This window comes from Callionymus lyra, chromosome 15 (assembly GCF_982586985.1).
Source record: "Callionymus lyra chromosome 15, fCalLyr1.hap1.1, whole genome shotgun sequence".
NCBI classification, from domain to species: Eukaryota; Metazoa; Chordata; class Actinopteri; order Syngnathiformes; family Callionymidae; genus Callionymus; species Callionymus lyra.
This window is the reverse complement of record NC_141832.1, coordinates 13,672,300-13,698,363: the sequence shown is the minus strand read 5'-3', so window position 1 is coordinate 13,698,363 and position 26,064 is coordinate 13,672,300. Positions and strand designations below refer to the sequence as shown.

General features: G+C 39.2%; 3 protein-coding genes across 3 annotated transcripts in view; all 3 read left to right on the top strand.

Annotated features, from left to right (window-relative positions):
* Positions 1 to 8,776, top strand: part of cbx4 (chromobox homolog 4 (Pc class homolog, Drosophila)) — a 37,171-nt gene extending 28,395 nt beyond the window's left edge. The window contains exons 7-8 of the mRNA XM_087809473.1: positions 3,470 to 3,536; positions 6,674 to 8,776. Of these exons, the coding sequence (XP_087665599.1) occupies positions 3,470 to 3,536; positions 6,674 to 8,011 (1,405 nt within the window). The 3' untranslated portion in view covers positions 8,012 to 8,776. The remainder of the gene's footprint in view (positions 1 to 3,469; positions 3,537 to 6,673) is intronic.
* Positions 8,777 to 15,785: 7,009 nt separating this feature from the next.
* On the top strand, positions 15,786 to 18,401 carry cbx8a (chromobox homolog 8a (Pc class homolog, Drosophila)). Its single transcript, XM_087809474.1, has 5 exons — positions 15,786 to 15,976; positions 16,062 to 16,105; positions 16,378 to 16,443; positions 16,610 to 16,676; positions 17,542 to 18,401. The coding sequence occupies exons 1-5, from the start codon at positions 15,908 to 15,910 to the stop codon at positions 18,157 to 18,159; spliced, it is 864 nt and encodes a 287-aa protein (XP_087665600.1). The 5' UTR covers positions 15,786 to 15,907; the 3' UTR covers positions 18,160 to 18,401.
* Positions 18,402 to 20,867: 2,466 nt separating this feature from the next.
* Positions 20,868 to 24,736, top strand: LOC148065001 (meteorin-like protein). The gene is made up of 4 exons (XM_087809475.1): positions 20,868 to 20,981; positions 22,173 to 22,558; positions 23,886 to 23,945; positions 24,103 to 24,736. The coding sequence occupies exons 1-4, from the start codon at positions 20,914 to 20,916 to the stop codon at positions 24,432 to 24,434; spliced, it is 846 nt and encodes a 281-aa protein (XP_087665601.1). The 5' UTR covers positions 20,868 to 20,913; the 3' UTR covers positions 24,435 to 24,736.
* The last annotated feature ends 1,328 nt before the right edge of the window (positions 24,737 to 26,064 follow it).

Below are 26,064 nucleotides of genomic sequence, written 5' to 3'. Positions count from 1 at the left end.
TTAATGTTTATGTTATGGTAAATAAGTAAGTAAAGGTTATTTCTAAAGCACCTTTCGAGACCAGGGTCACAAAGCGCTTTAACAATCAAAAACAATACTGTGTGTTATTGTTACAAGATTTTGTTAAGTTAGTTGTGTTTCCCTAGGTATGGTGTGTTTTTGTATGCTTTAATCTTATCATTGTGTAGTAGTTGTTTATTCTTACATGTATATTTGTGTTAGATTGTGTTATATGTTGGTATGTGTGTGATTTGTTGTCCAACATGTTGGAGTATGTGACTCAGTGAGTCCTCTATTGGCATGTGTGTGCTTTATATACGTGTGATTAGTTTGTGGTTCTTTAGTGTATATTGTTTGGTTCTGTTTGTGTTTTGGTATGTCTGCTGTTCAACATGTGTGAGTGCATTAATGTTTATGTTATGGTGTGTGTTATTGCTACAAGATATTGTAAAAATTTGTTGTGTTTCCGTGGGTCTTGAGTGTGTTTGTATAGTGTAATTTTAATACATCATTGTGTAGTAGTTGTCTATCCTTCCATGTATATTTGTGTTAGATTTGGTGTATGTGTTGGTATGTGTGTGCTTTATATTCATGTGATTGTGTATTAGTTGTTAGTTCATTAGTGTTTATTGTTTGGTGTTTGTTTTGGGGTACATTTTGGTTTGTATGTTGTCAAACGTTTTTTCTGTTATGGTGTTTGTTATTGTTACAAGAGTTGTTGTGTTTCCCTGGGTCTTGAGTGTGTTTGTTTGCATTGATGTATTCATTATGATATGTTCATTATATCATCGGTGTGAGCTCGTGTTATAACGTGTATGTTTTTGTATGTGTGTGCTTAGTGTGACTTCGTTTTTCATATTTTTGTATATATTTAGGTGTGTGTAGTTTTGGTTTTGTTTCCCTCCTAGATTTGTGTTTCATTTAGATGTTGGTCACTCAGGAGTTTGAATTTCGCTGTTTGAACGTCCACATAGTAGTTTTTTTGTTTTGTCTTTGATTTTAACCATCAAGAGACTAGAATTTTTCTCCGAAATATACAAAAGATTCATAATTAAACCCCCTTTTTTAAGCATTTGAAAATGTATTGACAGCAATGAGCTTCATTGAACAGTAGGTGGCAGTGATGTTCCGGTGCTCGCTTGCAAAACACGTCATTTTTGCAAACAGATACATATATAATTCCTTTCAATTTAAATAACTGCTACACAAAAGTAGAATAAAAGGGTAAAGAGTTTATACTCTCATAATAACCACACACATCTTTTTATATCATCATGAATAGTGTCGTCTGGGCTCCTGCTTAAATATACCCTCCACGTCTGCCCTGTAGTCATGTTCTATTGTGACTCCACGAAGGTGTTAGCATGACGCTGGTTTTTGGTTTCAGGACGGAGTTATAGATACTCTCCTGTCAACATTGGATCTTCTAGTTTCTTCAGGAAAGAGCTTCTACAAGTTTTCTTATGTCGTTGGACTTTTTTTTAATTTTGTTGAGTCTCTAGAGAGTAAAAAAGAAGAAGAAGAAGTCAAGTGTGGTCTATAAAACCAGGGCGCCCTCGACGTGTATCGTCACGGGCGGTCTTTACTTCCTCCTCCCGCACCAGCCGTGGGTTGCCAAGTGATCCTGAGATGTCGCCGAGTGTCAATGAATACAAATGGACCTGTCACTTTGGCAACAATATCAGGTCCGTGGGGCCGGCGAGGGCCCTGCGAGAGCAGCTCCCCGTAGGGCCACCAAGGGCAGGTTTTTGCGGGGGGGGACCGTGCTGAGCACCGCGACGGCTGAGGGACGGAATTTGCATTTTTGAAAAGGCTAATTGACTCTAGCGTTTCATTGTGCGGCGTTGAAATTCCCCGCAGCCCGCTTCCATGTGTGCGTCTGGCTCGGGACTGATGGTCATGGAGGGCTGCCTCTGCTGCGTGTGGATTCCTCTCGGCTCCCAGAGGATGGGGGAGGGGGACGCCACAAGGGAGGCTGTAATTGCCAGATCTTCTGTGAATAGAGGTCTACACATACATGCAGTTTTGGAATCGACCATCCTGTCGACAAACCTCCATCATCTGTTTGCTATATACGCCCCTTGTTAATGCGTTTACACCCAAATGAATCACTGACAATTCAAATGAATGTGATATTTATAATGATATTTGTTTTGAATACGTATATATATCTAGAAGTACATTCTGCAGGTCAAATTTTACCTTCAACGGCAGAAGTCATTATTATAACCACATTATTACTGTTTATGTACATGCTCAATACTTTTCCATTTTTCGTGTTTGCAACTTTCAGGTGTAGATTATTTATATTTTAAAACTGTGCTTTATTTATTTATTTTAGATAATTAACATAGTCCGCTTGAAAGAGACATCAGGTGTATCCATATATTTATTTTTTTATGTTTGCATTTGCATTTAAAAAAATGTATTTACATATTCTCTTAATTTTCAAACAATAATTTTAAAGATGTTAAGCATTTATTTTGCTGTGTAAGCCACTTTCCCATCCAATAATCTTAGGGGTGGACTTTTAAAGTTCCTTGAGGGCCACATAATTTGCCGTGACTGTTGTGAGGGGCCGTCCAGCCAAAAACAACACAAAATGAAACAAAAAAATAAACCCAAATATGCCATAAAGTATTTATAAATGTCATTAACTTCTTCTAATTATGACCTGATGTACTCAGACTACTTAACCAAATAATCACTAAAGGACAAAAAAAACAAGGAAAAAGTGTGAAAGAACTTGTATAAAAGTTCAATTTAGAGTTTAATAATAAATACAAAATAAAATTAAAAAAAATATATATAGAAAAAAAGCAACAGAGGAAGTGTTAGCATAGTTAGCCAAAAGCTAAATCGTAGTTTCGCTCCTTATAAGGTGCAAATATTGACACGCTTCCTCTGAAGGAAGTGAAATAACACGTAAGGGGAATATTTAGGAGCTGCAGCTAAAAGGAGGTCACATGACGGTTGAACGCTGAGTCACGGTTGTTTACAGTTTAGCATTCGAGTTCGACGAACCAAGGCTAGCATTGATAAAAAGCACATGACGTGAATGTAAATGTGCCCCGAACGGTGGGGGTTTGGATTTAGGGAAAAAAAGAAGGATGTGCTGCAGCGAGAGGAGAACGTTTCAATGACATGGGTTGAATCCTTCCTGCAGTATCGCTAATTGAATTTCTCCGGCATAATGAGAATATGGAAACGGGATAATCACCATGGAGAGCTATGCAAATAAAGATCATCGGGCTCCGAGGCGGGGTCACGAGCGAGGTCCATCCCTCATCCTCCACGCTCCCGAATCCCACCGTCGACCTTGACTCAGGGAAAGCGTTTCCCTTCCCGAACCTGTAATTTTCCGCGAGGTTGTGATGACATTGCTAATGTCTGCGGAGGACATTGTTTGGCTACGACGGTAAATATGCGGCGACGGAGGTGTAATTATCTTTTCTTTTCTCTCTGGCAGGGAGAAGCAGGAGCAGATGATGGGATATCGCAAACGGGGGCCGAAACCCAAACATCTATTACTTCAGGTAATTGTCGTCGATTACTTTTCTCATCAAGGAGTCATCTGCGGCCCAGGAATGTTGTTTATGTTGACATGTTTATCGTTTTATAAGCTTTTCTTTTTTCGCTTTATCTTGTCATTAGCGAGCACTTACACTACAATATCAACATTAATTTAAGTTAATTTCCAAAACAAACTGTAGGCCTGGGACTTATTTTGGCTATAAATACTATGAGTACTCGGGTTTATTCCTACCTTACTACCTACCTTACCTTAAGTATGGGTGTTTGTATTGGAAAGAATCTGCTGATACGGTACAGGGACAATGATGCAATATATTGTAATACTGTAGTAACAAGTCGTATTGTCGAGTACTTGACTCTGGTGTTGCAGAATTTACAGACCACATGACTCTTGACGAAGTTGTAACTGCTTTCATTTGTTTTCAATCCAAACATCAGCTTTAAAAGCTGCTGAAGTCGAATGTATCCTCTCGTCCTCAGTCATCGCCGGGATCTCTCGGGATTTATTTGTAATTGATTTATTTGACGTTATGACTGCTGCCATCTAGCAGCCCATTTTTAACTGGAACACAAAAATAAATACGGTGTAAATGTACGTCATCGTAAATAAAAGAATATATATATATATATATATATATATATATATATATATATATATATATATATTTTAAACACACTAACACGTAAAATGTCATAGCTTGGATCTTGCTGGATTTCGTTGTTCCTTTAGTTTAACTGCCACACTAAAATGAACAAACGCCGTCAATATTGCAAATAATTTCAAATTAATACAATAACAAAATCAATAAAAAATGGATCATAATATAATTATAATAACAGATCACAATTATGATAAATATATTAACAACAATAAACATTAGTACAAGACATTAAACACTAGTAAAGGAAATTTTTTTTTATTTTTTTTAAAGTGTGTAAATTTAAAGTTAAATAGTAAAATCACCTATTTTCCCCACATTTTAATTCCCTATATTTACTCTAATCAAGCTTATTTATTGATGAAGATAGTAGGTTAAAGGTCAACTTGTGGTCTTCTCTGAAGCTCTGAAGCTTCTGTGATTGAAGCCACGATGTTGTGAGTCGGCCTGATGAAAAAGGGAAAGTCCCTCGTCCGAGTGTTTTCAAATGTTTTATTCATTCATCAAATGAAAGTCACACCAAAGGACGGCGGAATCCATCAACCTGCCAGGCTTGTCGGAGTATTTTGGGATGTGAGGAGAGACGAGCGGGGGGTGCAGGGGTTATTTCCAGAGCTGATCCTCAAATATGAAAATAGGTTTCTTGCCTGGGGATGTGGAAGTGTTGTTTTACTGCCCTTCTTTATTTTCCCTTTTGTTTCCTTCTGTTTGTCAGTCGCAGCAAAAAAAAACGTGGTTCTAAGACGAGTCCGAACACGATTAATTGAGACGTCTCAGATGGATTTGATCTTACCGTTGTTGCAGTGCATTATGGGATTGTTTCCTAAGTCGTTCCGGTCGCGATCCACCCATATTGCCGTTTTAACGCCCAAAAAGGTGTCCCTGCGCTCGGCTCGGAGTCACATGTGACCGGGAATCAGGGACGAAGCGTGACATGTCTGGTGGCACTTCTCTGACCCCGGGTCACAGCTGAGGCGTCTTGAGCGTTCCGCGGCGATGCCCGCCTGACAGCCGGGGAAGTCGGCCCGGCTGAGCCGAGAAGGCGGGCGCCGGGCGGTGGGGGAAGGGGGCGATAAAGAGTCCTAATTAGAGCGTCTTTAAAGAGATGACACATCAGCTGGTGGATTAGAAAATCTGGAGATTAAGAGACAAAAAGGAATGGATCATTTTAAAGGTCGTCTTTAAGGATGTCTTGGTATTACCTTAACTTCGACCTATGCTGTGTCTGCAATGGCCCACTGCTTTAGAGTACACTGGTAGACAGTGCACTTACTTGGCCATTGGACAGGGTAGTACTGTGTCAAATCAAACTACTACACACTTGAGTCGACAGCTTCTTCTTCTACTACTTTTTAACGCTGTGTGGACACACTTGTGGACACCTATCTTGCTTGTAGTGTCAGTTTTTATCTTACAATACAAGCTCATGGAGATTATATTTAATTTAAGTTTAGCTATTTAAGAATATATCATTTTAAAATAAATCTAGTCCATAAGTAAATAAGTAAGTAATTTTTATTTGTATAGTGCTTTTCCAGACTAGGGTCACAAAGCGCTTAAAAAATCAAAACAATATTCAATAAAGTATATACTTTAAAGGTCAAGATAAAACTGATAACACAACAGGAGTTCCAGAAAATCGAGGAAAAGCCTCAACAAATAAAAACGTCTTAGGATGTTTCTTAGAGGAGTCAGTAGACTCCATCCAATTTAACTCCAAAGAGTTAAATTGAACAGCACGTACACTGCACACACCTCTGCCAATGGACTAATTTAGCTTTTTTGTGTGAAAATAGATAATAGAAATGAATAAATGAAACAATCTTCACGACTGACGTGCTGTGAGGGTCCATGGCCAAAAGAAAAAAAGTGGGTCAACAATTGTTTGTACAGCAACTTAAAGCAGATGAACAATAAGACGTGAAAGTTTATTTATTTTTGTAGTTGCGAATACATACTCTGTTTTATACAAACATAAAAAGTTTACAGTTTTTAGCATTCAGGTCTACCAAGCCATACAAGGTAATGGCGAAACACTTTCAAAACCACCCAAAAATAATCTGAATATAATCATCTGTTACTCGTCCCATTACCGAAAGTACTATTCAAATTAGTACGAAACAGAATTGAGTACAGGTATGAAGTGGAAGTACTAGTTTCCGCTAAGCATTGGCTCTAGACCGGAGTTGTCACACAATATGTGAAACTAAAAAGGGTCATTATTTTAAGTGTTTGATCTGTTTGACTCTTTTTGTTTCTTGTAATACTTGCATAATGGATAGTTGTCAAGATTACCATTCGAGCATCAATAACATAATGTTTAAATTATGTAAAGGAGTATGGTTCCACCCACATGGGGTTTGTTTGTGGCCTAAGGGGCAGCCCCGGACAAAGTGGAAGGATGTGTGTGTTGATGTGAAGACTGTCTGCAAACACGTGAAAGGGAAATGGATCTAAATGGTTCTCCTTCTTCTTTTCAGGTTCCCTCATTTGCTCGGAGGTCAAGTGCGCCTGAAAGCTTTGACGAGACGTCCCATGACACGGAGGATTGCACGAAGTCGGAGCCGGTCCAGGTCCAGCGCACTCAACCCCAGCAGTACGAGCTCAACAGCAAGAAGCACCATCAGTACCAGCCCAGCAGCCAGGAAGTACCCGCCGATCAGCCGACCAACGGAAAGAAGAAGTTGGTTTATCAGCTGGACAGCAAGAAGCATCACCACTACGAGCCGGACCCAAATATGTACGACTCCCAGGCTTCGAGGCTAAAAGAGGTCATCAAGGTGCAAGAACCGGTAGCGAAACCCACCAATCCAGGCTGGAACCTGCCTCTGGCTCTGCAGCAGAAGTGGGTTCGGGACAAAGACACCGGGTGTTTGAGCAAGGTCAAGGAGTTGGCGGTGGAAGCCAGAAAGCCCGCCGTGAAAGAGCCCGAGAGCGAGCAGGCCCTCAAACCCAACCCCAAGGATGCGGCTCTGCCCAGCTCGGTGAGCGGCAAGATGAAGATAATCAAGAATAAAAACAAAAACGGACGCATTGTTATCGTCATGAGCAAATACATGGACGGCAACAAGGTTCACGGGGCGAAGCATAAACACGGGGAGTCGTCCGGCGAGGAGAAATCACCAAGCGCCAAGCAATCGGAAACAAGCACAACGCACAAGATCGGGGAGCAGTTGGACGCGGACAATGGGATACACAAACAATTGTGTAGCAGCAGCTCTCCGACTGCTGCAGAACATCCGATGAAGTGCTCGCCGAAACATTTCTCGAAACCTTCCCCAAGCACGGCAGAGGAATACAATACCGAAGTCGCGCGAGGTCAGGCGGATTTACCCGAAGACCTACCCCTACAGTTGACCGCGAGCTCTCCGCCAACTTCTTGGACTGTTGAAAACAACATCATCACCCCGACGGCCATCCACCACATCAGGATTCCCTCCTACCCTTCCAAGCGCAAGCTCCCCGTGCCAGCGGAGGACCAGAGCGTTTCCAAAGCTCCTTTTCTGACTTCCAGGAGTCTCAGCGCTCCCGGCGCTACCCCTTCTCCACCTCAGGACTCACCCATGGACCTTCACCGCGCGGCCGCCCGCAGCAACAGCACGCCGGCCTCCGAGTTCCAGGAGGAGCCGATGGATCTCAGCTGCCCGAAGAGGCCGTCCGAGAAGGAGCCGGAGCCCGTCGTCGAGGAACCGGCTCCCGTCACGGAAAAGCCTAGAAAGCCGGTGAAGGTTAAGAACGTGGAACCTTTCATGGGGAACCTCATCATCACCGACATCACCACGAACAGTCTCACCGTCACCTTCAAGGAGTACGTTTAATTTGCTACCACAAACTGTACATATGTGAAAAATGTAAAAGATAAGAGCGTGTATATATGGAAATTTATAATTTATCAACAATTTCGTACGTTTTATACTGTAACGCCAAGGACGTGCCCTCGAGGATTTCAGCGTTCGAGTGGATGTACCCACTAAAAAAAAACAGTCTGAATGAGGGTCCAAGCAGGTCTTTACTGTCTCATTTCTTAATTTCTCATGCAGCAAACACGGCTTCCTAGCAGACTTCAGAGCGCACGCAGCTTCGCTAACACAAATAATCTTTTGTCCGAGTAATTAGAACACAAGATGAACTCAATTAAAATGTAGAATGTTTACAATTGTAGCAGGTAAATCCAATAACGAAGGCTTCGGTTCAATGTCATATTTTTCTGCTTAACTAGGGCAGAATTAATGCTCTACATTATCAACACAAAGGATTGTGGGAAACTGGTTGCCTCGTTTTCTTACCCAATGCTTTGCTCATGAACGTTCTGTGTCCGTTACAGCGCCATAGGCTTTAAAGAAAATACTTTTTATTTCTCCGTCGCTTGGACCCGGATGACCATTGCCAATGTTGCATACTGTACCAAACATGTAACCTGAGATGTATGAAGGTTTATAGATATTTTGTATTAATAATGCGACTTATTTTGGTCCTAATATATTGTAGAGAGGAAACGCGTCTATATTGATGAAATGGAAAAAGCACTTAACATTTTCGTAAGTTGATAATTGTGATTGATTAAAGGGGAAACTGCTGCTCTCTCGACCCTTTTGCGCCTGATTTGTCTTGAACTCTTTTAAATAAGTTGAGCTTGACGAACATTCGGGATGTTTTGATGATGAAAAAAGTTTGGCATTCCTTCGCTCCACCTAGATTCAGGAAGGTTTCGTCACTGACTTGTATGGCTGCTAACCGCTGCAGCTCCTGGTTAAAAACTACCAAAACAAGACAATAACTGACTTTTATCAAATAAAGAATTCAATTTAACAACTAAAATGGATCAACTTACTTGCAACTTTGGTCTTTGACGTCATGTTTTAGGTACATATGTTTGGGGTGCGAGTTATTCCAATGGACCGTAACGTTTCTTGAATCTTGAAGTTGATTTTATTACCAGAATGAGGCCCTTGGTGGAGGTATGCGCTCTTTCCGCCCTTGTTCTTCTTCAAAATGTAGCCATTTTTCTAGAGTATAATGGTCATGATGAACCCACTTACTGTCTGAATGTTTTTATGTTTCCTTCCAGTTTCCAGTTTGTCCAAAAAGACACCTCTACCTGGCAGCATGTCCAAAATGTCCCGCACCTCTTGCCCTGAGTAGCTGGGATAAGCTTCCCTAGACTAGTCAACGGAATTAAGGGGAAGAAAATACGTAATTGGTGTGTGAAACTTTCAAGTAATGGACCAAGAATCCATCCACTTAATTCAATTTTACATGTACTACCCATCATAGTTAGCATGTATGGCAAGCACCAGGATTCTCCCGCTTCCACAAATGTCCATATCATCAAACCATATTCTTAAAATTCAAAAGGTATCGTGGCAAGTATCACCCCACAGATTATTGGTCGTCTCCAAGTGTTTGATTTGAAGAGCGTTTGAGCTCAAGTTCGGTCACTGATCTTTGCTCACGCAGAGACAGGCCGTCGGTCAGAAACAGTAACGTGGTTGTGAACCATGAATAGAAAAAAAAAAGAAAAAAGATCATGTTGCGTAATCGCGATCGGTCCGGGCACAAAGGCTCCTCTGTATTGTGTAACGCAGCTCACTTGTATTATTAAAAAACTTTTATTATTTTTCAAGTGCGGCTCGACTCGGACCTGGAATGTAAACACTTTGCGAACTTCAAGGAGGGAAGGAAGGTCACGGGGGACAAGAAAAAAAAATGGCCTCATGGTTCACAATGTGAGGAGATGTTTGATTAGCTCACCAGCATTGTTTGCTCAAGCTTGTAAAAATATTTCTGAGTTTTCCTGAATGCATAATAGGCAGCCATATTTCTTTATAGAAGAATAAAGGTCAGAGCAGTCCTAAAAGGCCTTATACAAACCAGATACGTCCTCTTTTACCGAGTCACATCCTCTTTTTGGAGTATTTTTTGAGGCCTGGTCAAGTGTATTTTGGGGAATTAAAAATTAAAAATATGCATTTAAGTTAACAAGAACAACATAAAAATACTCGATCTGAACCAAAAAACCATCAAGATTTTACTATAAACTTTTGAATATGAAAAGTATTTGATTAGCGGTTCTTGCTAACATGCTAGCCTTCAAATTAGCCCGGTGAGTCAACCATGTTTTTTTGTGTTTAGAAAATAGGGCACTTAAATAGGGAATAAAATAATAAACACATTTTGTAAAGCTGGTTATTCCTGGCTTTCATTTAGTTTCTTGTGAAATGTTTGTCTTTAGTTTCAAGTTTACCTCTCATATTATCATATTTCCTTCTTCATTTCCACTTTTTGTCTTGTTATTTTCACTTTGTTTCCCCCTTTATTTGTCTGTATTTCCATTATACATTCTGTGACATTATACGTAGATTTATTTCGGGGTGACCTTAAAGTATGTACATGGGCTATCAAATCATGATAATTGTAGCAACCATAAAGTTAGTTGTAAAACAACTTGACAAGCTTCTTTTGTCACGTCGCTCCTGTGACGCACCAAACAGCCGGTCCTGGTTGTCTCTCAAATATCATAAAGTCATCATTCACGTCGTGGGGCGGCCCTTGAAACACACTCCTGAGATGGAAACAGAGACATTACTAAGCACCGGCCATATATTTATAGACCGAGTGTGATGTTTCACATTCCAATTTTATCATCTGCCAGTCTGCTGACTCAAACCTTCAGGATTGTTGGACATCCCCTTTAAAAAAAAACACTGGTTTGAAAAGCTTTAAACGTCTGTTTCATAAACACATTCTGAAAAGAAAATTGGAGTTAAGAAGAAAACTTTTTTTTCAGACATTTCAGATGGTTAGGAAACCGGTTCGACATGTGGATGGAAATACCAGGAAGAAGTTGAAGAGGAAGCCAAACTGTAAACGTTGAGGTACGTGAAGATGAAGCTAACTTGCTGTGGTCATTATCATCTGGTACTCTGCTGCAACTATCATAGAAACAGGATCAAATGTAGAAAAGGTTCTTGAGTGCCCCATGCTTCGCGTCCCTTTTAGCTTGTAGCTGATCCCATGGGATAAGACGAGGGGTGTAAGAATAATAGTGATACACTTATATATCCCGATTAATATATCAATTCTTTAAATGTTCAATTAATGTGCAAATATTCACAGCTTTTGTTCATTTTCGTGTTGAAATTGAACTTCCCATCATTGGATGGCAGCAGCCATTAAGTCCTCTACAGCTAAAGTAACAATTAAATTCTGGCTATGACTGAGGACGAGAGGATACAGTCAACTCCAGCATCCTTTAAAGGTGATGTTCGGACATGTTTTGGTTTCAAAACAAATGTAAGCAGTTACGACTTCGTCAAGAGTCATGTGGTCTGTAAATTCTGCAACACCAGAGTAAAGTATTCGACAATACTACAATACTACACTACCTAAAACCAGATTGAGAGAATAAGGTAATGGATCTTGTCCCAGACTTGCTAACACTCTGACTCTGTTCACTTGTTAAACCTTGACTGAGATCGGCAAGAGATAAATTAAGCCCAGACAACCAGAAAATTATTTTTCAGGATGTCTAGAATACTTTCCCAACATGGGCGTTCAACCTACAACCGCATCAGATATAACATCTTCGTGACGTTGGGGGGAGAACCCATTTCTAGACCGGGACATTTCTCAGTCTTTTTTAAGGTCCAACAGAGCAAGTATTTACGGCGTACAGTTAAACATAGATGTGAGGGAGCAACGTTTGTCAACTCCCGGAAGTAACAGTAGAAACTTCTGTCGACACAATAAGCTAATGGTTAAATTGCTATTTATTTGATACATTTCTTGATATAAGAATGCTTTGTTACTCAATTTGAGGATTACAGAAAATGTATTTCTAATCTTCAAGTAATACAAAGGTATAGAGTGACATCGGGAGTTGAGTTTTAACTTAGATTTACAACCGGTGTCACACTTAATGACTTGCTGAGCTAGCAAGAACAAAATACTGTTTAAGATTTAATTTACATCACATTTGGATAAGAAAAATAATCAAGTTTACGTGTCAACACTGTGTCCCAGGGTAAAAAACTACCATAAGGAGCAAATAAATCAAATAATTAAAGTGATGGTTCACCCAAAATTCACCCATTTTCTACTCACCCTCATGTCGACTAAGGGTTGGGATTATTTTCAGAGTAGTCTGTTGATTTTTAGAGTTATAGACAACATAGTTTGCTCATTTTAATGTAGCGACTGTTGCCTTCGTCTTTATTTTTGTCCAAAAAGACACTTTAAAATATCCAAAAACCTCCCTACTGCTCGTCTGTGACGTCCGTCTTGTACTGAAGCCTTGACATGAGAAATTATTCCGAAAAATTTGAATGAAGTTTGTATATTAAAAAATGTTTGTAGCGAAAGTCAGCAGTCTCTCAGCCTGAGATCTTTCCTCATTGAAACATATTGTAAAATCAGTACACAAGATTTCGACAGCTAGCATAGCAGCGTCCGCTTAAAACAATCTTTAATTAAAGATTTGTTTAAAAAAAAAATTCAGAACAATTTTCTCATGTCGAGGCTTCAATGCAAGATGGACGTTACAGACGAGTGGTACGGAGGGATTTGGATGAAGATGAAGACGAAGAAGACTGAGCTCCAGTCGCTACATTAAAATGAACAAACATTTTTGTCTAGAACTCTAAAAAGGAACAGATTACTCTGAAAATAATCCTAAATCGACATGAGAGTATAAGCATTATGGGGTGGTAGGTAAACCATTTTTTTTTTTTTTTAAATGATTGTTGTTTTGGGGTAAAACACAACAGTTTAGCACCAAAATCATCATTTAATAAAGATAATTTGGTTAAATTTTCAATCAATACATCAGCTACTATATGAGGGACATTCTGGATAAATTGTTTTATGTTCTTTGTAAATTGGCTAAAAACGTGTATTATCTGATTCGGAACACTTCAAATGACATGCTTCTTTCTTCACCCTTTTAAGGTCAAAAACAAATGGACACACCAAAAAGCGCCAAACCGACTAAATTCGGATCACTGGGTTGCTTTTTTTTTTTGCGCAAAAATAATGTTCATTCATTGCGGATTTTCTGCTCCAGTGCACAGCAGCAGTTTGGTTCCAACATGGGCTCGTAAGACCAACAGCAGCTCGATCTTGAGGTTTTTTAAGAAGCATCGTCGTGTTTTAAGACGCAAGTAGGACAGAGTTGCGCAGAAACGAGACACTGTCGCTGCTGCAGCCTTTGCGCTCTTCTGCTGCTGCTGCTGCCAAATAAGGAGTCGTGTGGTTTCCATCCGTGTGTGTGTGCGTGTGTGTGTGTGTGTGTGTGCAAGAGTGTGTTCTGCGCATTCGTCCCCTGCAGCAGCAGCAGCAGCAGCAGCAGCACCGACAGGAAATGTCGGTCTAACATCAAAATGGTGGTTGATGTTTCCTCTGCAGCTTCAGCGCAGTCGCTTTGTTTGCTGCGCCATCCATCCGCCCACGACGCAAAATCTGAGTCCTAAAAAAAGAAAAGAAAAATCACGCTAGACTCGTCTGCGCTGCGTTCAAAGTCTGAAATCCACCCGCAGAAATCCTTCATTCCCAAGGTCGAATTTTTAGGGGGGAAGAGTTTCCGTGACGCCCCAAGAAAAAAAGCCATTTTGCAGACAAAACCCGTCGATCTTTAATCTCGTTGACGCTTCTTTGGGGATGGATTTGCGTGAAACATACATCGTGGGAGGAAATCCACGCGGAAATTGATCAATAACCAATTAACCAATCACCTGCGAGATGCTAATGAGCGGTTCATTGCTTCTTTGAATCACGTGACGTGGATTATTTAGTGAACCTATGTACGTGTTGGTGTTTGGTTTTAAAGGTCATTTATTGACTCTTGGATTTGTGGCCCTGCGTTGATCAACCCGCGGCGTTTTTATACGACAGTTCCGCTAAAAAGAAAGTGTTTCTCAAATGTGATTACGTTCTTTAAAAAAAAGCATTATTTAAAATTAATCAGGGATTTCATTCTTAATTGATTTAATTATTTAATTAAATAAGACTGAAATCATCTCATAAATTAACTCTGTGGAATAAGACGCATGACTTGTCAACATGATCAGCATTAAAATATATTTTCTTAACAAACGGAAGTTTTATTTTGCTGGTAATAAAAAAAACCTTCATGTTACTTGTCGCACAAATGTCAATGTCCAGTTAAAGACCGGCTGAGTCAAACAATTAAAAACGTGATTTAAAAAATAGATCAGTTACTGTTTCTTTAATAAATGAGTGCAAGAAGGATTGCATATTATTTTCTTTTTTCTTTTTTAAGTTTTAAGTAAACTATAAACGCGCAACAATTCATTATAAACCAAAGAAACGATCCCGATCGACTCAGATTATTTATTTTATGACGAAAAAAAAGAAAAAAGAATCACACCGTGAGCGTTTCTCTTTGTTAAATTAAAAACGAATGACGTGACATAAACTGTATTTATTGAACGAATACGCGATTGTGAAAATGATCTTAAACATTTTAACCTTTTAAATATATGTTAAAACGAGTGTTTTTGTAATTATTTTCATTCCTTAGAATTACGTAGGTATTTAAACGTTTTTCTCACTAACTGAAAATGTATTTAAAATGTTTTTATAATGCTTTTTGTTGGTTCATTTAATGTTTACCTAAAACACTACGTGTCTTAATATTTATTAACAAAACTTTAACTTTTTAGAAATGACTAAAATGACCCATATTTGTGTTTAATAATGAACTCGCCATGGGGGTCAATAGCAGGCCCTGGATCACTTATCATTTACCTCTTTATTCATGTATACATCACATTATAGTTTTTATAATTATTATCTAAAACACCCTTACTTTTGTGTTTTTAATGTTTTTTTCTGTTGAAAAAAAACCCGTTAAGTAAATTTCATTTTACGGGAGGAAAAAGAAACACAAAAATAATAAGCCATTGACACTCGGATTACACGTTTATATTTAATATCACTCACCTTGAAATTGCATTTAGTAATGAATATATATATAGGTACAAATATTTTCTTCAATGAACGCCATTTTGTCACACAGTCATCTAAATAAAAAACATGAATAATACTTTGTGATTGTGACGCAGCTTTACAATAAAATCAGGAGCGGGTTTCACTCTTTAAAAAAAAGGTTGTATCTTCCTCTTTAGTAACAGTTACAATAATTTAAAATTCACTTCTAAGAGTTTTAAATGTGAAGTGAACGTCCAAGTAGATCAGATTATTTGTTGATTTGTTGACTTGTTTGTATTACTCCGTTGTATTTGTGATTTATTCCAGTGCATTTGTCGTTGTGGATTATTGTATATTCTCATTTAAAAAGAAAACAATGTGATTAAATACTGTATTACTGTATTACAGTATAACATGTTTCCACTGAATAACTCCGATTTCCTCCCTCGGTTCAGCTTCTATGTGTGAGGAATATCCTGAGAAGAAACCCCCCAGGGGTACCTGTTCATAAAATAAAAGACACAAGTCCAGGATTCGGGATCAGTTCTGCAGGAGGAGAGGAACATTCCTGCAGACCCAACTGGGCTCCTCCCTCCACGGAACCGCAGCGGTCCGCCCTTGCATGGCAACAGCAAAATGCGTGATGACGTCCATTTCCAGATCACGTATATTATGGGATGTGCTGAATTAAAGAAAAACAAGGCAGGACAAGGGGGAGGGGGGGCACGAAAAAAATAAGAAATACGAGGCGGGGGGATCGGCGGACCATGGAGCTCTCTGCCGTGGGTGAGAGCGTCTTCGCGGCGGAGTCCATCTTAAAGCGAAGGATCCGACGGGTTCGACCCTTTTTATTTCCCCCCTCTTACCCCCGCGGGGGCCACAGGCGCCACGCTAACACCGAAAATGCGTTTTATTTCGCAGGGATCGTGGGAGTATCTGGTGAAATGGAAAGGCTGGTCGCTCAAGTGAGTGTTTTCAGCGCGAGGCGCGGAAGAACAGCGCCCCTGCCGGCGGTGAAGCGAACAACTTGTTTTTAAAAAAAACATCGTTATTTAAGCAGTTTATTGACTTCCTCGGTTCTTGTGTGTGTTTGCTGGTTAGCTTTAGCAGCTGCTGCGTCACTAGACGGCGACAAGTGTTCGCCGCTGTCACGTGACTGCGCCCGCTGCTTGTCAGCTGTCACCTACTTCTTCTTCTTCTTCTTTTTCTTCTTCGTGGGTTTTTTTTTTCGTTCCAGGTACAGCACCTGGGAGCCCGAAGAGAACATCCTGGACCAGAGGTTGTTGGTTGCCTTCGAGCAAAGGTGAGGACTGTGACTCGGGCCTTTGAGCAACCGAACCAGCAGGATCGATAGATGAATAAAAACTTTACAAATACATTTTTAAAAAACGCATTGGGTGAAAACGTTTGAATCGCACTTGAAAAGACAAATTGTGGAATAAAAATGTTTTTTTTAATTTATTGATCAGAGAACGCGAACGAGAAGAGTTCGGGCCAAAAAAGCGAGGACCCAAACCCGAAACCTTTCTACTGAAGGTAAGAGTTTTTAAGAATGTGTCTGTAGGTTTTTTTTTTAGAATAAATAAATAAAAGCCGCAAACGTGGAAAACATTTCGTGTCAATTAACTAGTTTAAGTTTTTGTTCTAACAAACTTTGACGAAACGAATTCTTGTTTGCATTCTAAAATATTACATTTATATTTCAGCTCCAGGTAATATTAGCAACCTTATACCAAAATGTCTTGTATTTAATAAAATACCATTTTTCTTTCTCCCTGGGGCGTTTAAAAAGCACATAGAAGCAATTATTCCCCTCAATAAATATGTATGAAAGAATAAGGAAAACTCTTAATAGATAGATAAACTTTATTATGACAGCGGAAAGAAAAATTGTACAAACAACAATGTGGTAAAGGATATTCTGGAGGGTTGTATCTTTAATATTTATTCATGTATTTTTTATGATTCTGATGTGTTTAGAAGAACAAGTTTGACAAAAACTCTCCAGAAAGTTCTTAAAGCAGGGGTTTGGCAATTTAACTTCCTCAGGGGCCACATTATATACCGTGGCTTTTGAAAGGGGCCGTCTAGTCGGTATAAAAAAGGAGAAAAAACATAAAAAAGTCATTAGGCCATAAACTTTTAAAACAGAGCTGAATATGCTACAATTATTATTTCAATTTATATAGAATAAATTTAAAGCAATGTTTTTCAAATAAAAAATCTGATATTTTTTAGCAGATGCATCTTGAGGGCCAGACAAGTACAGTCAAAGGGCCCCCGGGTGACACTTTGCCCTGGGTTTGGCTTAATAAAAACAACTTAAATCGGTTTTATTGTTAAAAAACAGTCTCTGTCTGTTGTAGTTTAGTCTGAATATTCTGTTTATTTTGTCAAAAAGGCCAAAGTCAAAGTCAAAGAACGGACGTATGAGTTCAGGAAAGAGTCCGCGAAGGAAGTCCAGGAGCCCGTCAGGACTCCGAGGGCCCGTGAGGGTTTACGCGCTGTGGTTCCCACCCTCTTCCCGCCCAGCACCGTCAACCGAGGTGAGAGCGTCCACATCCACCCTCTGGACCCGGAGGTCAGGCCGAGAAAAGCGTCCCAGGACGGCTCTCCCAAAAAGAGAGGTCGCAAACCGAAGGCTCGTCCCGGAGACCACGACGTCTCGACGGACCTTAAAAGAAGGAAATTGTTAGAAACCTCATCTGGTCTGAGGGAGACCCCGGAGCTCATCCAGCTGACCCGGAAGTTTCAGGAGAAGACCACCATCACTCCTAAATCCAACCCACACAGAGGCGGCACTTTTCCTCCAGCGGGCCAAGGGTTCAGGACTTTGCTGCAGACTTCAGCTGGACCCATGAAGGACTTCTCTTTTCCCCACTCGCACCACGGCGTCTCACGCTCCTCCTGGAGGCCCCACCTGGACGCCGTGACCGTCACCGACGTCACCTTTAACCTCCTGACCGTGACTTTTAAGGAGAACGGCACAGACAAAGGATTCTTCAGAGACTCGAGATGAAGTGTTTAAAGCTGATGGTGATCAGGTCTGTTTTTCTTTCTTAACAATAGAGATGTTTAACATGCTGCTAGTCAGATCCACTCTTTATATACTGTCATATTTACATGAGCTTTTCAATGTACTTCAAAAAAAAAAAGAAGCCAGTTTGTATACTCTAATCAAATCTACTGATGATTCCTTTATTGATGTATCCAGATGTCATCATATCACATAAGGTACAATAAAAGTAGGAATTGAATACACACGAGTGTGTCACACCGGAAGATGTTGTTTCGTTACAAAAGTGGCTTGAATGTCCTGGAACATTCATTATTATGAGACTTTAAATGGGTCTAAACAGATTTATCTTCCTCCTCTAGGCCACACTTGCATACAAAGCATCACATGCAACAAACAAGCTGCTAAAACTAAAAAGTAAAATCCGGTTTAAACCTAAATAAGAAACAGAAAATCATACACACTTTAAAGACACAATAAAAATCTTTATTTTAAAGAATGGAGATTATTAACTACGAGTTATATTCGACAAGCAAATAACATTATGTGTCAATAAATTACTATATATTTATGTGTATTTACTTTGACGTTCTTTTTGGGGCCTTCATTCGGAGACCCTGCGTTGTTCTTCAGACCACATACACGGTATTTACTTTGATAATGGATGATGTCAGAATCTCTGGTAAAAACTTGTGGTGAACGAAGGCATTTGTTAAAAGAACAACAACAACTAAATAATCGTCTGATCTATCGGGATTATTTCATGGAATATTATACTTTACGGGTCTTAACTCAACTTTGAATTCCAATACGACGCTATAATAAAGCCTTGAAAGATACGTAAGCTATTGTTTCAACACTTAAGTATTCTCTTCTAAAATATATTCTTATAATGTGCGGTAGTTTCTTTATCTGGGCTTGTTTGGTTGCTTTGTTTTTGCTCGAGAACTGTCCGTGTTTTATTCAACTTGAACACCCGCAGTGTAGTTTAAATACAAGAGTCTCTATTAGTGGTATTAACGTATCTTTTGTGATTCTATTAAAAAAACAAGATGTTTATCAATATGAAGTCAAATTTACACGATGAGTTTATTTAAATAACTCGCATTTTCCGTCACTTGCGTGCGTCCGTGAAGGCCTCAGTCTTGAAGTCAAACTCCGTTCACTCCGAAGCCTTCCTTTCAAATATGTATGTATATAGTTATTTTTCGTTGTGAAGTTTTAAAAGTACAAGATCAACATCAAGATAAAAATAAAAAAAAAACGTTTTATTGATTCGTTGAATAATGGATTTGCGTGATTTACCGGCGCGTTACATGACGTCACTACAAACGAGCAAACAAGGACATGGTAAGAATGATACATTTGTTTAATATTATGAACAAATCTGTTGTTTTGAATTTGAAATCCCCTCGGGAAGATCGGTCCCGGGGGTCTCGCTCCATCGATTCACCTCCGCGAGAGGTCGCCACCAGCGCGACCTTGAACCTCTGCCAAGTTCCCGTCTTTCCTCCGTCAGCCCGTGGATTCTTCTCTTATTGACTGAAAACATGGACCACGTCATGTATGACCGGCCGACTGAGCTACGCACACACACCTGTTCTCCTACCTTCACGTTTAACGAGAGACATAAAAACTCTATTAATACGCGTTTCTGCAACGTGTAATACAACGTCCGGCCAACAAGGGGCGCTAAAAACACGCGTTCCCTCAGTTGGCCTACTTTTAAAAACACAATTACAAACTTGACATTGCATTTTAAAAGTAACTGACTTTTAACGTCATAAGCTAAGTAATTCAATGTAGACTCTTTCTGTTTTTTTGGATGACCTACTTTCCCATTTGTTGTTGTTTTGTTTACCTTCTGCTGCTTATTTGGCTTCTGTGTGTGTGTGTGTGTGTGTGTGTGTGTGTGTGTTTACACACTTAACTTTGCTGCAGGTTAGGAGGACTTTGACATGCCTGTGTCTGTGTGTGTTTGGGTTTTGCACGCAATGTTTGTGTTTAACGTCACGCCAATTCACGTGCTTACATTTGCCTCTAAACTATGTTTCTCTTTTTTTTAATGAATTGTGTGTATGTTGTTTAGGTCCTATATCCAAATATTTTCAAGTTTTTTGTTTTAGTTTTGTGAGAAAGGTTCACTTTGCTTATTTTAGCGATGGTCGTATAATTTGGATCGGTATCGGGTTCCAATATTGACCAAAAAGGCTGGATCGGAAAACGTCTGAAAACACTATGAGCCTAAACTTTATGTTTTGCCACATTTTGGATTTGTATCATAGTTTATATTTGACTTGGGTTTTATCCAGCGTTTGTCTGTGTTATGTTGTCGCCCTCTAGTGTCTAGTATTCACCATCCCTATGTGCGTTAATACTTTTTTAATGTGTTTATTATTCCGAGTTATTATCCTGTTTTACTCGATTTATATATATATATATTATCTTAAAACTGTTTTATTTCGCCTCTTGTGAATCCTTTAAACAAAATAGCCATCACAAAATGACCATCACGATTTTAAATCTGTCTCTATTTTCTTCCAAACAATTATACTCGTAAGAGTTCGTGCAGGGGTGGAGCCCGCCCACGTCCCCTCCCCCCCTGTTCGCCAGCCCTGCTCTCAGACACGCCCCTTGACCTCCTCACCACGACCCTCTTCTGTCTCACCCCAAAAAACACTTGACTCTCCAGCCATGAGCTTCTACGAAAACCACTGTGGATATTCAGAAATTGTATCTTTACATTTATTTTGAAACATGATGATTTTGATGTTGGTCGCGGTTTTCCGGTTCTGTGCTGCGGATCCGTGCGACTGGACCGGGAGGTGAGAAGAAATAATTCAACTCTTTCTCTGGCTAGAACTTTTTTTATTATATATACAAGCTAATTTTTTTAATTTATGACTCAACAAACTATATTTTTCTCTCTGCAAAAACTACTCTTAAAATCTGCTAATGATGATGCATTCATTTTATTTTCAAACGTATATAAAATATGTTTATTTGTACATACAAACGACAGAAATACACAAAAATAAAGCCACAAAAATAAGTCATAACTAAAACAATGTAGTTAAAAAAAAAAAAGGAAGTAAAACTACTATTTATGTTTTACCCCTGTTGAATTATTCTCCAGAATTGCCACATATTTCTACACATATATTCATAAAAGACATCATATATAAAAACTCATAGCAATACATTACACATTTCTCTTCTTGTATAAAACAATATTACATTCTATGTGTGTATATATAAGCAGATATCCATATAAATACATAATATATATACACAAATAATACATTCTTATTATGATTATCCCCATGTATTTATACTATATACTAATTTAATTGCAATACAAACCATCAACCCAATCCTTTTCTTTATTTTTAAATATTATTTTCTACTAATTCCACTAAACTAAATTGTTATTTTGTTCTAAACAAGTGGATGTTTTATTCACCATTAAATATACAAAAACAACCCATATACGGAGAAGAAAAACAATGTAATCGTTGAGTTGCCAAAATATTAAAACTGGAAAATAAATCTTAAAAACAAGGTTTGAATTAAATAAAACATATTTAATAATATTAATGATTACATTGTACACAGAAGGGTTACATTTTTTATTTTATAAACATGAAAAAAGGAAAACAAATACTTTAGACTTCGATTGTAATTAGAATCTGAAACAAATAACCTAACAAATAAAATTATTAAATTATATTAAAATGTCGGTATTGAGTATAAATACAAGAAAAAGTGTAAAATTGACGCAAATTTGTCACTTTATTTTATTGCATTAATGAAAATTTGCGTCGAATCCAAGTTTATTGATGAATTATCTTCATTTTAATAGAAATAAAATCCAATGGAACATTGTGTTGTTGGTGTACCACAGGGATCAATGCGTGGACCACTGTTGATTCAATAAAAAATATTTTGGAGCATATTTCAACAAGGATCCATTGCAACTACACACATTTGTATGACGTCAGTGTTTGATTTTCCAGGGGTTTGACGGCCGGCTTAGACTCCAGGATCATCCTCCAAGTGCGACTTCGCTGCACAGAAGGCTCAGTGAGGTGGGTCCAACCGGGCCACAGTATAAGGGTGGTCCTGGAGCCCAACCTGGCTTCGTCCCGACGTACAACAGTCTGCATCAAACCTTCTCCTTCCTTACGTGGAGCCAGCGTCTTCCTGGAGCGTCACGGGGAACTTCGGCCGCTCCGGACCGACCGGCTGCATCAGGTGATCTGTTACCGGGAATACGGACCTGAACTACCGGCTATCTACGTCCAGACCAACCCACAGCGGGCGAGGCCCTGGACCCGACGTAGACTGGGGTTCAAGTACGAGCTTCTGGGCAACCGGAGCTCGGACCTTCACCACCTGCAGGGTGAGTTCATTTCTAACATCGTGAGTTCAAAGCCCGAATTAGAGATTCATCTGGCGGATCTTAGAAAGGAGTCTGCAAACATATCTGAGATTCCACAGATGCCTGAGCATTGTGATGTCACCGGGCCCTTTCTGTGGGGTGCCCGAGGGCCAGCGCTGATCTTGGACGTTCTATAAAAGAACGTATGAACCGCATTCTAAGATTTAACCTCCGCTTTCTCCGCTGTGGCCGATGAATGACGCTGGAATTTGGAGTCATTGTTGGTTCAGACCAGACCTGGTCGAGACATGTGTGGCCCCTGGAACTTCAAAAAAAAAAAAAAAAAAAAGCACTGACACATCACATACCTCTGCCAAGGGCCTCAAATTCCATCATTTGTTTTAGAAGAAAGAAAAAACTATTTCCATGATTGAAGAATTTCATTGACTCGTTTAAAAAATGCAAACGTCGTGTGCGTTGCTTGAACTCGCAACCTTGGGCTCAACCATCTATTGATGCGTCCTTACATGGCTACTTGATGAATGAACAATAACGACATAATGTGTCACCAAATCACATAAGAGTTGGTGTATTTTAGGCTGTGTTTATAAAGTCAAAATCTTATTTTTCGGCCCTTCAATGCTACCGTAGTTTCCGCGGCAACAGCGCATTGAAGCCATACAAGTGATTAATGTGAAACTACAAAAAACAACAAATACCAAATCAACTGGTTCTTGTTTCTTGAAATTTACCTTCATTCAGAACTCTGAATTTTAATAATTGAATTAAGTTTCATTTAGTAATTGGATTAAATAATATGTATATTGAAAATAAGAATTTGGTTTTTAAACAAAGTGGTATTAAAATATGTTATATTTTTAGACTTAGTTTGGTATTTCTATTCTAATAATTCACATAGAGTTTCATATTCTAAATCCAATAATTCAAAAGCAATTGTTAAAAATTCTGTATTTTTTAAATTCATAGCCTTTTACATTCAATATAAAAATGTTGGTATTATATGTAATTCAAAAGGCTACAAATTAAAAAATATTGAATTTTAAATAATTGTTTCTGAATGTAGATGTGTAAAAAAAATAAAATAATAATTTTGAAAAATATATTTAAAATAAATTCAACTGTTGAACGTACCAATTACTAAATTAAATTCAACCTTTCAATACAGAAATGATTGAATTCAATTATTTAAAAAAACAACAGTTTCAATAAAAAACAATTGAAGTGGAAACAATAATCCATTCAATATTCCGATGTCACTAATATTCTTCCATATCTTGTCCTCAAAGTGGTACTATATTAATATGAATAAACTTGATTGATTTTACAGCTTCTTGTCAGCCCTGCAATGACACTCAGCTCCTCAGCGCCATCTGCAGCAGCGACTTCGGTGAGTACGCTGGTCCTCAATCCTTTGAGTTCCACCGCCTGACCCCTGAGGAACACCAAGGTCCTGGGTCTGCCCTCGTCTTCCACCAAAATGCATCTTAACTAGATCGAAAACGTTGTTATTTGAGCCTCATATATTCCCCTTTTCCTCCCCTCAGTGGTCCGAGGTTACATCCAGAACGTGACCCACCACGTGGACCGCCAGACGTCTTCGGTGGAGGTGAAGGCTTTACGGGTGTATTGGCAACGCAGCGGACTCTTTGTGCGGCAGGAGCCCGACGAGCACTGGCTAGGAAGTATTCACACTCACCTGCAGTGCCACGTCACGCCAGGGGGTGGCGTCTTCCTTTTCACTGGCTCGGAACACTTCGGGGAAGCGTGGCTGGGATGCGCGCCGCGGTACAAGGACTTCCTGTCGCTGTACCGTAAAGCTAAAGCGGCGCGACGGAATTCTTGCGAGTTCCCAGTCGATTGGGACGAACTAACCTAGTCTGATGAGACTTCCTGGACTTGAAACCGCTTCGGAACCAAAGATGTTGACTTGAAATGACAGATTGTCTTAATTTAATCGCTATCCCGGATTATTACCTCTGCCAAGGAGGTTATGTGTTCGTCTGTTCTTGTCTAATCGCAGGAATAACTCGGATTAAAGATTACATTTTTTAAGATATTACTGATGGAACAATGACTATTACATATCTGGTGTTCTTACCATCAGGATCCAAGAGTCTTTTGAAGAATTTGCTACTGGGATAGTTTTTTTTTAACTTGCAATAATGGTAGCACTTTAGAACGAGGAACAAAAATTAACTATTAATAGGCTATTTATTCATATATATATATATATATATATATATATATATATATATATTAACAGTAAATTGACCATTTATAACTTTCAACTTTAACTATTAATAAAGTACTCAATCATACTTTTACCTGTTATAACATGATATTAAGCACCTTAATTACCTTTTTTTTGTAAGTATTAAAAGCATCTTTATTGCTAAAAAAAAAGATTATTGTGAATTATTCCAAAGTTAATACACATATTAATAAGTAGCTATATAATGTGTTCCTCATTCTGAAGTGTTCTTATAGTCATTTATATAATTACTTTTTGTGTTTATAACTGTCTTAGATGTGTTTTATTTTGATAAAGTAAAACTTTAAACTAGTGAAAATAATTGAAAAATTCATAAACTATATATGATTTATTTGTACCGTTTTTATTTGAAGTTGGGTTCGTGGATATTATGCAGACGTTCAACTGGATTAGAAACCCGTTGCAAACAAAGTTGGGGACCCCTATGGCGGTCGTTCCCAACCACCATTATTATATTCCAATAATATTTTGGAGCATAATTAAACACATATTTGATAGAATTGTTGTTGAAAACAAGCCTATTATGGCCTCCACTTATTCAGGGCTATGGTCAGTTGTAGTTCTCAGATAGGCAAGAACACTTGGGGACCCCCGCTCTAAAGTATACGTGGTGGGAATGAGATCATGTGTGAGATTCCTTACAAACTTCCTTCGCCTCCCTTCCCGGTGTAAGATAACAAGTCCGTCCTTAATAAAACACAAAAACCACCCCGGGACGACAAACGCTTTTGTCTCGTCCCTCCGGCCTAGAAGACGGATGGGCAGATGTGGGGGCCCCCTAAGTGCTGCGTGACCCTCCCCTCGGACACGCCCCCAAAGATGGGAACAAATCATTGACTTTTGAAAGCGAGCGCTTTAAGAATGCTCACGGTGGCTGAGCCGAGTGCACAAATTGGTGTGTTGAACTTTTTACGAGGACTAAATAGCTGCCAATGAAAGTGTAAATGAGCGGCGGGTGAATGGGCCCCGCACAATGACCCTGCGGCGACAAGGCCCCCGGCAGACATAATGAGCATTGTTGCGGCTGCTGCCGCCTCGAAAACATCAGGGCTGGAGAATCTATTGAAGGACTCGCGCTCGGTTTCCAACACCATGTGAACGTACCAAGTTAAATTCTGCAACATGAAGTATTTGTATTTATAATTGAACCAATACACAGCCATCTCCTTTCAACTTCATTTGAAATACTTCTAAAGTCCTGTGGTTGTCTTTGCGACTCTCCTCACACCTCTGT

What these genes read in the sequence shown, in the direction of transcription:
- LOC148065001 (XM_087809475.1), top strand. Translation starts at nt 20,914, where the DNA reads ATGATGATTTTGATGTTGGTCGCGGTTTTCCGGTTCTGTGCTGCGGAT. An exon ending in CCGTGCGACTGGACCGGGAG is followed by an intron (nt 20,982 to 22,172) that starts GTGAGAAGAAAT and finishes TTGATTTTCCAG; the next exon opens with GGGTTTGACGGCCGGCTTAG. An exon ending in CATCTGCAGCAGCGACTTCG is followed by an intron (nt 23,946 to 24,102) that starts GTGAGTACGCTG and finishes TCCTCCCCTCAG; the next exon opens with TGGTCCGAGGTTACATCCAG.
- cbx8a (XM_087809474.1), top strand. Translation starts at nt 15,908, where the DNA reads ATGGAGCTCTCTGCCGTGGGTGAGAGCGTCTTCGCGGCGGAGTCCATC. An exon ending in TAAAGCGAAGGATCCGACGG is followed by an intron (nt 15,977 to 16,061) that starts GTTCGACCCTTT and finishes TTTATTTCGCAG; the next exon opens with GGATCGTGGGAGTATCTGGT. An exon ending in CCGAAACCTTTCTACTGAAG is followed by an intron (nt 16,677 to 17,541) that starts GTAAGAGTTTTT and finishes TTTGTCAAAAAG; the next exon opens with GCCAAAGTCAAAGTCAAAGA.